This window comes from Chlamydomonas reinhardtii, chromosome 3, assembly GCF_000002595.2.
Source record: "Chlamydomonas reinhardtii strain CC-503 cw92 mt+ chromosome 3, whole genome shotgun sequence".
Taxonomy (NCBI): domain Eukaryota; kingdom Viridiplantae; phylum Chlorophyta; class Chlorophyceae; order Chlamydomonadales; family Chlamydomonadaceae; genus Chlamydomonas; species Chlamydomonas reinhardtii.
The window spans coordinates 8005087-8017158 of record NC_057006.1 but is presented as its reverse complement, the minus strand read 5'-3'; the positions used below and the strand labels follow the sequence as shown (position 1 = coordinate 8017158).

The 12072-nt window shown below is 60.5% G+C and overlaps 3 protein-coding genes across 3 annotated transcripts; 2 read left to right on the top strand and 1 right to left on the bottom strand.

Annotated features, from left to right (window-relative positions):
* The first annotated feature begins 36 nt into the window (after positions 1–36).
* On the top strand, positions 37–2278 carry CHLRE_03g201500v5 (uncharacterized protein). Its single transcript, XM_001693307.2, has 5 exons — positions 37–296; positions 483–526; positions 719–770; positions 969–1131; positions 1360–2278. The coding sequence occupies exons 1-5, from the start codon at positions 171–173 to the stop codon at positions 1422–1424; spliced, it is 450 nt and encodes a 149-aa protein (XP_001693359.1). The 5' UTR covers positions 37–170; the 3' UTR covers positions 1425–2278.
* Positions 2279–2663: 385 nt separating this feature from the next.
* CHLRE_03g201550v5 (uncharacterized protein) lies at positions 2664–8939 on the top strand. Its single transcript, XM_001693306.2, has 12 exons — positions 2664–3091; positions 3324–3437; positions 3639–3887; positions 4041–4306; positions 4485–4700; positions 4859–4958; positions 6179–6401; positions 6646–6743; positions 6905–7095; positions 7253–7453; positions 7645–7934; positions 8074–8939. The coding sequence occupies exons 2-12, from the start codon at positions 3431–3433 to the stop codon at positions 8273–8275; spliced, it is 2043 nt and encodes a 680-aa protein (XP_001693358.1). The 5' UTR covers positions 2664–3091; positions 3324–3430; the 3' UTR covers positions 8276–8939.
* A 22-nt stretch (positions 8940–8961) lies between these two features.
* On the bottom strand, positions 8962–11883 carry CHLRE_03g201600v5 (uncharacterized protein). Its single transcript, XM_001693164.2, has 4 exons — positions 11672–11883; positions 10629–11464; positions 9793–10392; positions 8962–9641 (listed from the first exon to the last, which is right to left on the bottom strand). Exons 1-4 carry the CDS (start codon positions 11697–11699, stop codon positions 9519–9521), a joined length of 1587 nt encoding a protein of 528 aa, XP_001693216.2. The 5' UTR covers positions 11700–11883; the 3' UTR covers positions 8962–9518.
* Positions 11884–12072: the final 189 nt, after the last annotated feature.

The window sequence follows — 12072 nt, the reverse complement described above, 5'->3', positions numbered from 1 at the left end:
GCGCGCACATGCGCCTAAAACTGAACTTATACAGTATTTCAAACCTAAATCACTCAAAGCTTTGCGGAGCCGCACCACTGTTTAAGAAAAGATCCAGGGCTGTCGTGGTAAACTGTGTGTCGCCGCTCAAACCTTTTGGCGATATCGTTCTATAAACCAGCTACTACATCATGAGCTCTGCCAAACAAAGCGCTGAGGAGCTTATAGCGGCTCTCCAGAAGGGCGAGGCCATGCTAGACCAAATTGCGCACAAGCTCGAGGAGGAGGCGGAACGTCGTTTCTCGAGGGCAGGCGAGGTAAGACGGTGCTTTTTGATGGCAGTGGAGGTCAAGGTTTGTGATGTGGGTTAGAAGGCTTGCCCGGCATGCCAGTCCTCCTGGGTGCCCCAGTGGGGGTGCCCCTTGCCCCTGTCGCCCCTCCCCCAACCGCCCTGAAGCAGTCTCGGCCCTGTCCACACTGTGTGCAAAAACTAATATGTGCAGATTAACCCAGTGCTCCTAGCCAAACGCGTGCGCAAGCTAGCAAGGTAGGGCATGACTTTCAGCGCCTTCTGGCACGTTCTTGGACCACTAGCTGACGCGATCGGGTGCCGCAGTCCTGTCTGGCCCCCGATCAAGTTGAGCATGCGCGCATTTGTATCAGCCCTGCTCGGGCGCTTCACCTGCACGTGTCCGGGTCTGCCCATGAAACTCCATGACCTCGTTCCTTGGTCTCGCAGTGAGATGCCAGAGCTACAGGCAGCGTGCCGCGATCTGCTGAGCTCCAAGCAGGTGGGTGTTACATTGCAGCGGCCTCCTGCGCCAGCCACCAGGCCGCACGGACCCGGGGGCTTACCCACTTTCGCCGCTTGAGCAGCTCTCCCATGTAGCTGTACCCAAACGTGCCACTTCAGTTCCGGCCTTCCCACCATGCATATATCAGTCATGAGTCTCATGACGTATGCAGCCACGTATGTGCGGCGTCCACAGGGCCTCGTAGACGCGGCACAGCGGCAACTGGCAGCCAACTACATGCGGCTGCAGCAGCTGTGCGCCGCAGCCGGTGCGCCACCGCCTGATGACGCCAGCTTCCGCTCTTTTCAGAGCTCCGTGGGGGAGTGGAGTTCTATGCTTCACCACCACAGCGCTGCGGGTACGTCACATCTCTGGGGGCTCGTGACCTTGTGTGTATCTGAACCTGCTTACGCTTGAATTTTAATGGGTTGGGGTTCAACGCATAACAACGTGATATCGCCGTCGCACTACCAAACGCACATGCCACGTGCCCGAGCCCCGTGTCGCAGTCTGGGGGCCTCTGTAACTACACGCTACATCTGGTGTAGACCCCAACAGTGTAGCTGGCGCCGTGTCATGTGTGCAGGCCAGCAGATGTCACGGCAAGACCTCAATGCCGCATTGGCACGGGTCGCGACGTCGCACGTGTAGGTGCCTGTCAGTGGAGCGGCCCGGGCCGTGTAAGTACAGCTTCATCTCAACACAATGTGCTGGGCAGCGCAGCATAGGTCAGGCCCAGAAGCGTGCCGTGGCCGCGGCGCCCGTTGAGGTGATGCCGTAGATGCGCGGCTGGAGCAGGAGGAGAAAGGATGTTGCCCAGTCGAAGTAGTCCGCAGAGCAAGAGACTGTGCTGCTTGGGCTGCCTTCACGGGGGCTGTGAATCGCTCCAGGACAGAGCGTGATCGGGGTGCGGAGACGCGGAGTGAAGCATCATGATGCATGACTTGCGCCTCGTGCATGCGCGACGCAAAATCTATTTGTCGTGGATGGATGGGTGTTAGGCATCAATAAAACAAGGGGCCCAATGGTCGCATGTGTCTGCACCCTAGAGCGTCGGAGGTGGCAGAGCTACGGACAGCGTCTCAAGTCATAAGCCAGGGTCTGTGTCTGACAGTAGCGCTCGATGGACCTTTTGCTGCAAGGGTGCGGGGCCTAGGGGCGGCATGCACGCGCAGTACGGAGGTGCCGGGCAAGGCCATGTGGAGTAAGAGAGCCCAGACAAAAGCGGGGCCTGAGCACGCTGGTTGAGACCGCTCAGCGGCCTAGCCGCCATGGGTTCCCCCGGTCAGGACCCTGGCAGACCGGTGCCGGGAGTGGCACACGCTTATATCATGAAAGCAGGGACCTGGCGGACACAAGCAATGTTGGCGTACGTGCTACGTGCTTTCGGGACCGCTGGGAGTTGGCATGCTACGGCACCAATGTATGGCCTCGTGATGCATGACGGCACGGCCACGCGTACGGCAGATACTTCTTTGCAAGATCGGCTGTAAACGGTATAGGAACATTTCAATGAGGCGTGCCTCGAGCAGTTTCTTCAGCCTCTGGGATACAGGCGCGCTCATTGAAGACTCTGCACGGCACAGGGGTGGCACGGCACGGTTAATGGATTGTTTGCACGCCGGGGAGGGCTATGCGCGGTCGTACGTAGGCGTACGGGGACCGTTTATGCCATGTGGTGTGTGTTTGACTTTGCACGTGCCGGGCACGCTGGACACGTACGCGCGCTGCTGGACTCCCTCACTCCTCAGTCCCACTGGACTCCCTCACTCCTCAGTCCCATGGGCACGTGCATGGGATGCGCGTTCCGCCGACTACATACCCTGCCTCCCCTCCACAAGTGCTCCAATACACTTGTGTTTCTGACACATAGGGCACGTATGCGAAGTGGAGGTCTAGCCGACGAGGTCCGCGCCCACTAATTTTGAGCATTTGCGCAAGGGGGTATTTCCACTGAGCCGATTTTAGGTCGGAGCTGTTTCGCTAAATTGAGTGCGCATTAGATAAATCTGAATACAATATACTCGTTCTCAAACGGGGAAGCAATAAATCGGAGATCGCAGTTTAACACCTGCAGGGGTCCAGGTACCAAGGCTCAGCGCCGAGCGCCAAGCACCCACGTTGCAATCGTTTAGAGCTTATCACGAGCAAGCTAAATCGGCTTCTAATTACACAAATTGCTGAGATTTGAGGTAGTCGCTCGTTAAGTTGGCTGCTAAATCGGCCAGTGGAAATACCCTCTTTGCGCATGGCACGCGCAGGCGCATCGTGCAAGCTAGCTCTACTATTGACAGCTATTTATCTGGCATCGCACGCCGGTGAGCTGCATTTTTGGTTGTTTGCGGACTGTAGTTCGCAAGGGCAGAGTGGCACTTCGCTCAGGTGCACCTGCCCGGATTCCTAGAAACATGGCTGATATCCAAATCATGTCCTAGGCATGGGCAAAGGCGACTGACTGCTATAGCTGCGTCTTTCACTTGAAGCGATGAGAAGATGGACAGTCACTCGTTCGACATAGCCCTTAACCGCAGCTTCCCAACTCGTTTGCAGATGCGGCACGACACTCTACTAAAATACGCAGGTCTCCGCGACTGCCCCCAAGACACGTCCCAAGCCCCCCGGTCCTGACAGAGGCAGTCATCACCGTGGTAGTCAATATGACAGGTGGGCAATGAGGTGTGCTTAGGGGATGGCTGTGCAGGCGTTCGCAGCTGATTGTCAGCCAGCCGCAGCGGCGCAGCTCCTCACATGCATGTCCCGCTAGTGCCTCACTTGCGCCCCCGCTCTACCGTATCTCGCTTTCCCCACGCAACTCACTAGCGCAACCCCAAGGCTCTACCCCACGCCCCAACCCCCACCCCGCAGGCCAGCTGGCCCAGTCTGTCAGCCACTCCTATGCGGATACATCTACCAGCGAGGAGAGTGCCTGGAATATTGTGACCAACCAGGAGCTGGTAAACCGCCTGGTGCCGGTGGCGCCCCAGTCGATTGACGAGGCGGCTATCAACATGCGGATTGACCTGCGCTCCGAGCACACGATGATTACAGGCGATCAGGTCGACGCGACCCTGGCCCTGGATGTGCCTACGAGTCTGGCCGAGCAGCTCGGATTGGGTAAGTTGCATATGGGGTTTGAGCGAGTGGACCGGTGCATTGTGCAGGTGAAGGTTGGCGGCCGGTGCGGAAGGGCCAGACGCACCACACAAGCGGGCGTGCCGCCGAGCAGTTTGTCCCGCCCCGCACCTGCCATGACTTGCATTCTTGTAGACATCGGCTCTGGTGGCGGGCCCGTGGACGCTGACACCTCCAACAGCACCGCCAGCAGCAGCGGTGACGGCGGCAGCCGACGCGTTCGCCGCCGCCTGACGGCCGAGCAGTACCGCGCGCGCCGCATGATCCTGGATTTTCATGGCACGCGCCGCACGCTGACTGAGTTCAACGACTTGACGTCCGTGCTGAGCCAGCTGGGCGTTCAGAACCAGGTGCCCAAGGCGGTGGTCACGGGCAAGGCAAAGAAGAACGGCGGCGCCAAGGTGCGAGAGCATGCTATCTAGGAACTGAGCGAGGGCGCTGGCGGTAGCTGCTGCGCGAGATGCAGCCTGCCCACGGCAGGCAATTGAGTAAAAGTAGTAGCGGCGGTAGGCCGCGGCCTGTCAGTGTACGTGTACGGCTTTCGTACCTTACCCCGCCCTGTCTCCGCCGCCTGTGCAGGACCTCATGGTCGTTGGCGGCAAGCCACTCAACATCTCCTCCATCACGTTCTTCTTCACCTCTTCCGCCTGCGGCATCAACCCCGTGCTTACCGAGGCGCAGATCAAGGCGCGGTGGTACGACAATGGCGACAGCGCACCCGTCACTGCCACGCTGCAGCGCGCCTACCGCACATGCTCTTATAATAAGCTGAGCTTCTATCCGGAGAACAACCTGGTGCGCTGGCCCGCATTGCACCTGTGCGCGTGCTTGATGGAGGCTGGTTAGGGAGTTGTTGGATCGATGGAGGGGTGTGAACGGGTTTCCGCCGCCCACGCACGTAGCGCCCGCAATCTCACACGCATGATGATCGCTTTGCTATGCACGACCTACAGGTGTTTGGCCCCGTCGACGTGCCGTGCATCGGCACCGCACCAACCAAAGGTCCCTACAACCTGAGGACCGGCCTTGGCAACAACAAAAACCTGGATGCGGGTAGGCCGAGACGCGTGTGTGTATGTGTGTGTGTGTGTGCGTGTGTGTGTGTGTTAAAAAAAAACGAAACGAAAGCCCGCCCAACGACGCGACGGAGTTACTTACCGATACCTACCATTTTGTGTGTGTGTGTGTGTGTGTGTGTGTGTTAAAAAACGAAACGAAAGCCCGCCCAATGTGTGTGTGTGTGTGTGTGTGTGTGTGTGTGTGTGTGTGTGTGTGAAAAAAAAAACGAAACGAAAGCCCGCCCAGACGACGCCGGAGTTACTTACCGATACCCACCATTTTACCGAGCGTCGCGTGACTGTCGTGACCCAGGTAGTCATACTTACCCGCGATAAGCCTGGAACCCCACGGGCGACCATTCGGCCTGACCCCGCGATGCACCTGTATGCGTCCATGCTCCGCACCCTGGGCGCGCTAAACAACGTGTACCCAGCACGCCTAATTCCCGGATTCCCGCCCGCTGGTCGTAGTCGAGCTCACCTATAGGCAAAAGTGGAAGCATGGGCATAGGGCGGCAGCGAGGAAGTGTCACGGGCATGTGAATGGCAACGGCGACAAGAGAGGCGGCGTGCAGCAGACAAGCTAGGTATCACGCGTCCCAAATCCCGCCCACTAAGTACAATAACACTATTGGAAGAGGGCGAGTTAGCGGTGGCACTGCGACTAAACGGGGTCGAGGCTGCATGGGGGACGTGGCGGGCGGCGGTTGCAGCGTTTCCAGACGCGTGTCAGGCTGGGGTGCGTGTGACGTGCGTGCGCCGTGGGCTGGCGGGAGCTGGCCTCCCGCTCCCCACTCCACGGCGACACCGAGGCTAGGCACGCTCGCGGCCGCAGTGGCCGCGTCGGCTGTTGTGTGTGTGTGTGTGTGTGTGTGTGTGTGTGTGTGTGTGTGTGTGTGTGTGTGTGTGTGTGTGTGTGTGTGTGTGTGTGTGTGTGTGTGTGTGCTGGCAGCAACGGCTCAGGCAAGGGCGGACGCGTGGCGGCGGGAGTAGGTGGGGGACCGCAACGGGTTTACACACGGAAAACACACGGAAAATGCATAGATGGAACCCTACGGCGAGCAAGCTCCTGGGCCTGCTGCTTAGCACGCGCACCATGTCATGCATCACCATTGACCGTTGACACTTCCTCGAAGTAACGTCACCACGTACGTGCATGCAGACAATGGATCTCACACACGGCGTAAGTGTACGTACGTGCTGCCGCACTTGCAGAGATGTACGGTCTGTACGACCTGGCCAAGGACTGGCTGAGGCGGAACGGCCGTACGGACGTGATCGCGCGTCTGCAGTACCTCCGCCGCAAGGTCCTGGTGTGGCCCTGGAACAACCTAGCGCAGCTAGCCAAGAACGGCACCAAGGAGTTGGTCGGGTGGCCGGGCATGGGCAGCATGGGCTGCCCCGGCAACCCCGACCCCAGCGGCATCGTGCCCGACTGGTGAGCTGACTGGCGCCTGCGTGTTCGTGTGACTGCACCGGGGTGCATGCGGGTCTGACACGCAAGGGGAATGCTGACCACGGCAAACAGCTGCGAAAGCTTAACTATCCTATGAAGTGGTGTGTGTGCATGTGATGAAAGCTGCCGGTCGTGTCGCAAGGTCGGGACAATCTTTGGCCTCCAAACTGTCACGTGTGTCACCGCTCTCTCGCCCCTGCCGCCCCGCCCCTCTCTCGTTCTTCAGCCTGACCTGGATGAACAACGACCTGACAACCACCAACCTGGACCTGCAAGTGCTGTTCCAGGAGTTGGGGCACAACATCGGCCTGGCGCACGCCGCGCGTGAGTACAGTACCGTACCGTATGCCAACCGCATCAGGCGCAATTCATGCTATCTGATGGGCAGGCAGACAGGCAGGCAGGCAGGCAGGCAGGCGCAGGCGCTGTGGATCCTGACGAATCTACTGTTGACGCGAGCCTCGCCTGCTTGTGCGTGCCCACAGGCCGGGAGTGCGACGCCGTCGGCTGCGTGGTCAATGAGTACGGAGACAGTTCGGATCCAATGGGCAGCGCCGGCCCCGTGAGCTTTGAGAAGAGCTTCACGTGCTTCTCGGCGCCCCAGGCGTACAAGGCGGGCTGGTCCAGTCCGATTGCCAACCTGAACAAGGACACCGTCACTGCCGGTTCCGGTTGGGTGAGTGTCAGCTAGCATCGCTGCCGCATTTCATGCGTCCTCTGCCTGCTGCATGCTGTACGATGACGCTAGGGGCACTGACGTACCGTACACACTACGGTGTGCGTGCCACTCCCCTCTACCTCCTCTCCTCACTCGCTTCCCTCTCTCACGCCAGACCGACTACACGGTGCCCTCGATGCACTCGACCGACGCCAACTTCCTGCGGGTGGCCATCGACCAGACCGGCATCAACAGCGCAGACCGCCTCAAGCCGGAGCGCGCGCTGTTCGTGGCGTACCGCGTGGCCCAGCCCCTGGGCGGATACGACTCGGGCCTGCCCAAGGAGCTGAACGCACGCGTATGGATCCACGAGTATGTGAGTTGTGCACCGCAAGCGTGTGGAGACTGCAAAGGGCACGGCGTCTCAGCCACTGCTGTGGACGCTGGAAAGCACATGTTACCTTCTGATCCCAGCTGCCACTGCCTAAATGAACCGGCAAACAGTGTTGCGCAAACCTCCATGCCATTTAAGATGTGCGTTGTACCCACGTACGCATGCACGCACAGAACGAAACGGCCAACGGCTGGAGCGCCGACATCCGCAAGCCAACGGTGCTGCTCACCATGCTAGACCTGCCCGCCGCGGACCCGAAAACCAAGAAGATTGGGCCCACAGTCGTGCCCGGCTGGGGCCCGATCCTGACCAAGGCGGTCTTTCCCAACGCGTTCGGCCGGGGCGACAGCTTGACCGTGTGGATCAAGGCCAAGACCAACACCAGCGCGACGGTCGGCCTGTGCCGCGCCACGGACGTTGCCGAGACGCCGGAGACTTGCTACGATGGACTTGACAACGATTGGTAGGTTCCTAAGCAGGCCGGTTGTGGCATACAGATCCACTGGCACCACCAAAGCGATGGTTGCTTCTGGGATGCTGTAGTGCCATTTCTTATGCCCCCCCCCCGCCGCCACATGCATGCATCTGCTCCATCCCCGCAGCGATGGCCTGCCCGATGACCTCGACCCTGACTGTGGTGGCGAGGACCCCAACGCCCAGTCCCCGCCGCCGCCCCCGCTGGGGGTCCTGCGCAAGGCGCCACCGCCCCCGTCTCCCGTCAAGCGGCCCCCTCCCTCGCCACCACCACCAACCCCCGCCAAGGTCCTATCCCCTAAGAAGGGGGCGGGCCGCCGGCTGGCTTAGATTTGATGGAAAGTACCGTGTCATGTACGCTCACCAGCGGCAATAGCAGCAGCAGGATTTTAACCCATACCGTGCATTAACTGCAAGGGTGTGCTATTAGCGCATTGAGCGGACGTGGCAGCAACGTGGCCAACAATAGCAAGTTTATCGAAGCGTAGGGAGATTTGTCCCTGATGATGACCCATTCATGCTAGGATAGGCGAGAGCAGAAAAGCAGGGGGAGTGCGGCAGTGCGGCGCGGTCTACTCGGGTGTGCTAGCTAGCACGCTTGCCAGCACTGCTATCGCGTGCACGATTCATCATCGCAGGGTGGCCGCACAGCTGACTACAGTTGCGTACCGGTATTTCGATTTTTGAGGGCTATTTGCTAGTTAATTTATGCTGACGTGCGTTCGACGGGGGAGTGAGCACTGGCACGGAAGTTTTTTCTGGGAGCTTAGTGAGTAGGCCTTGGGTTTGACTAGGAGCTGCTGATTGTCACGACAGGGAGGACTGTGGCACGGTGATGTGGACTGTGGTGCCCCCCTGGTTGTGAGCCTCACCATGGCATGCCATAGGACTCGGAGACTCGGTTTGGTGGCTCATGTGCCGGCACGCTGCATTCAACGGTATGCATGGATGCACTAACCAGTATTCATTTGTTTGTTCATTCATCAAGGGAGTTATGGCTGGTGGTATGCCGGTCGCCATAGGGTTATAGAAATGGCAGGCGGGCAACACAGTTGGGCTTTTGGGGTGAGAGCAGGGTGAGACCGATAAGCTGGTGAAGCCACATGCATGGCCACCCGCGGTTCCCAGGCCAGGAGAAGGATTGCCTCCAGTAGGAACGCCCCTGCTTTGGGGCCCCCATGCGAGGGCTGGCCGTAGCTTGCGTGCGAATTGCACGTGCACTTTACGGTGGCAGAGTCTTGTAGTCCTACCTAAGAATTAAAACTGTTAGCTGCAAGCACGCATCACTGCTGTGTTACGCTTCCGGCGTCAAAATGCACTCGCCCCGATGTCATGCAGTTCAGCCTCTACTGGACAAGCATGGCATGCACCATGTGTCATTAATAGTGCTATCACAGATTCACAGACGAGAGCCACACCACCATCTGACCATCACCCCTGCCATCACCGGTATATGTATCACAAGCATGGCTTCAACCAACGCAGCGCCATGTCTCTTGTCACCCGGGTACTTGTGGCCATGCGTCGGCTGCCGCTTCGCGTGCAGCAGTAGTGCCCCCACCAGGACCCGCCCCTACCCCTGCCCACCCAGCTCCTCGCCCTCCCCCTCAGACTCGCACGGCTCCGCCTCCTCCGCCGCTGCGCGTGCCGCTGCCTCCACCGCTTGCGCTTCGAGCGACCCTTCCCACAGCTCAATCTGCGCGCATAGCATGAATCAAGTTAGAGGCCCTGTACACGTAGACGCCGCTGGAGGTAACACGGCATGCCCATGGTCAGTCCTCACGCCCAACGGGAGCTCAGCTTCCAAGCGCAAGTTCCCAAGCACCCTGCTTCCTGGCCTTACTCACCAGCGTGTTTGCCGTGTCCTCGGGGAAATTGGCGCCCAGCAAATCCGCGTCGCCTCCCTCGCCTCCCGAGGACCGGGCCCCCAGCTTTGGGAGCGAGGTCGAGGAGCTGACGCCGGGCAGCTCACTGGTATAAGAATGCGACACCGCCAGTCGGCTGGCAGAGACTGGGCTCAGCGGCGGCAAGATCTCATTGCCGGCTCCCGCCCCACCGCCGCCGCCACCGGCGCTGGCAACTATGCTCCGATGTGACTGCGGTGCGCTTGGCCCGCCTCTCCCATTCGACCGCGCCCGTCCGATCGACTTGGCACGATCGGTCCCTTGCCCACTCAGCTGCGGCAAGGGCTGCTCCCGTCGTGACGCGGCGCCGCCCTGACTCCGAGACGTCCCGCCACCACTCGCATCCTGCTCGCGAAAGCTGGTGCCGCCCGCCGCCCCGCCCAGATGCCTGCTGCTGCGCCGCCACAGGCTCAGGTCGCGGCGGCTGCGGCCGTAGTCGCCGCCAGCCAGCCTGGCGCGGTTGCGCGGCGGCTGCAGCTCAAAATTAGGGTTAACCTGGCGTGCCAGGTGGATGACGCGCTCCCGGATGCCCATCTCGTTGGCCTGCAGGGCGGAGGTGGCGTACGCAGCCTCAGCTGTTTGTGGTGCCCGTCTGTATTCCAGAAGGGCTGCGGTTGTCCCTGGCTCCGCGGTCGCATCCACACCCACACCCGCACACACCCGCACCCACACACGCATCCGTGCTCACAACCCGCATCCACAGCGGCAGCCACATCCATCAGGGGACTGGAACTTGCCGTCCTATGACCCGCATCCGCAGCGCCGACGACCGCACCTACCGGCAACGTCACTCGCTCCACCTCCAACATGGCGCCCTCAATGCGCGCGTCCGCCCCCTCCAAGTCAGGCCGCAGCTGCACCGGCACGGGGCTAGGCGGTTCCGGCGCCTCCGCCCCCACCTCCCCTGCAGCATCAGCCGCGGCGCCTGCAACTGCCCCGCTATGGGAGGTCACCGCAGGATGCGGCCCTGCGCCGCCGCCGCCGTGGCCCGCTGCCGCCTTGCCATGCCTAGCTAGGGCCGCAGAAGCCGCGGCGGCGCTGATTGGGTTGCTGTAGCTGTGCCCATGCGCACCCAGAGACCCCGTGGCGCCTGGAGAGCCGGAGCGTGGCGAGGAGAGTCGTGGCGACCCCAGTGAGGTTTGCACGCCACCTCGTGGGTGGCTCGGCGACCCGGGTGGCAGCCCGCCAGCCCCCGCTGCTACTGTCACCGTCCCGCTGCCGCGCCGCCAGCCGTGGGCTGCGCCATTGGGGCTTAACTCGGGAACCTCACAGCGTGGTGAGCGTGGCAAACCATAGGCTGCCGCCAGCTCGTCGGGTAACCCGCCCATCACCCCCGGGTTCATCATCCGTTCCAATCGCTCCACCACGGACTGCTGCTGCTTGGAGGCGGCGCTGCCGCGCTGCAGCCGCTCCGGAGAGGCCTTGTGCGTGCCGTTAGGGTTCCGGCCGTACATGTCGACGTGCAGCTTTGGCAGGTGCGCCACCGCCAGGCGCGTGCTGGCTTCCACATCGTCTGGCTTTGGGTCAGGTATTGCAATGCCTTTGGACATCAGCTTGGCCTGCACCTTGCCAACCTCCAGCTCCAACTTGCGCTCCACCCATCGCTTGTGGAGGCCTGCGATGGCAGACGAGGCAGTGCTTATGCTTGCGACATTGCCAGAAGGGGCAGTGAAGGGGGTCAAGGCGGCCAAAGCGCAGACCGGCCTTTCCCACGAGTGTGGCAAGCGTGTCGCCAGGACGGTGCAGAGGTGCTGGCGAACTGACCCCGACCCCATTGACTAAGTGTGCCTACGTAGCACCTCATAAGGAAACGGTGTCTTACCGTGCGAGCTATTTTCCTTGAAGCCCATTTATCACCCGGTCATCGAAGGCCACTGCCGCCAACGGCCCAGACGTTTGGTGTGAGCTGCATATGTCTCATAATCATAATAACTTCTGGTACTTGGAGTGCCGCGGCAGACGAAAACTTTTAAGTTACAGCGCGTGAGTCGAGTCAAGTCACGCAGCAGGAAGTCAAACTAATATCATCATAACCTTATCATTCAGTTGATATTGACAGTGCATAATGAGTTCTCGCGTCCGAAGCACCGTCTATGGCACACAGGCACGTACCCTGACCGCGGCGTCGCTACCCGGGGCATCTTTCGTTGCCTGTGACATTCTCCAGGAGCCCCCCCCCCAGCAATCTCGTATAACCAATAAAACACATACATCTGCTTATGT

Bases quoted from the DNA above. Each gene is read 5' to 3' on its own strand.
- CHLRE_03g201500v5 (XM_001693307.2), top strand. From the start codon at position 171: ATGAGCTCTGCCAAACAAAGCGCTGAGGAGCTTATAGCGGCTCTCCAG. The intron at 771-968 runs GTGGGTGTTACA...CGGCGTCCACAG, and splicing joins ATCTGCTGAGCTCCAAGCAG to GGCCTCGTAGACGCGGCACA. The intron at 1,132-1,359 runs GTACGTCACATC...TCATGTGTGCAG, and splicing joins TCACCACCACAGCGCTGCGG to GCCAGCAGATGTCACGGCAA.
- CHLRE_03g201550v5 (XM_001693306.2), top strand. The intron at 4,959-6,178 runs GTAGGCCGAGAC...CCGCACTTGCAG, and splicing joins CAACAAAAACCTGGATGCGG to AGATGTACGGTCTGTACGAC. The intron at 6,402-6,645 runs GTGAGCTGACTG...CTCGTTCTTCAG, and splicing joins AGCGGCATCGTGCCCGACTG to CCTGACCTGGATGAACAACG.
- CHLRE_03g201600v5 (XM_001693164.2), bottom strand. From the start codon at position 11,699: ATGGGCTTCAAGGAAAATAGCTCGCACG. The intron at 10,393-10,628 runs GTAGGTGCGGTC...TCCGCCCTGCAG, and splicing joins TGGAGCGAGTGACGTTGCCG to GCCAACGAGATGGGCATCCG. The intron at 9,642-9,792 runs GTGAGTAAGGCC...CTATGCGCGCAG, and splicing joins AGGACACGGCAAACACGCTG to ATTGAGCTGTGGGAAGGGTC.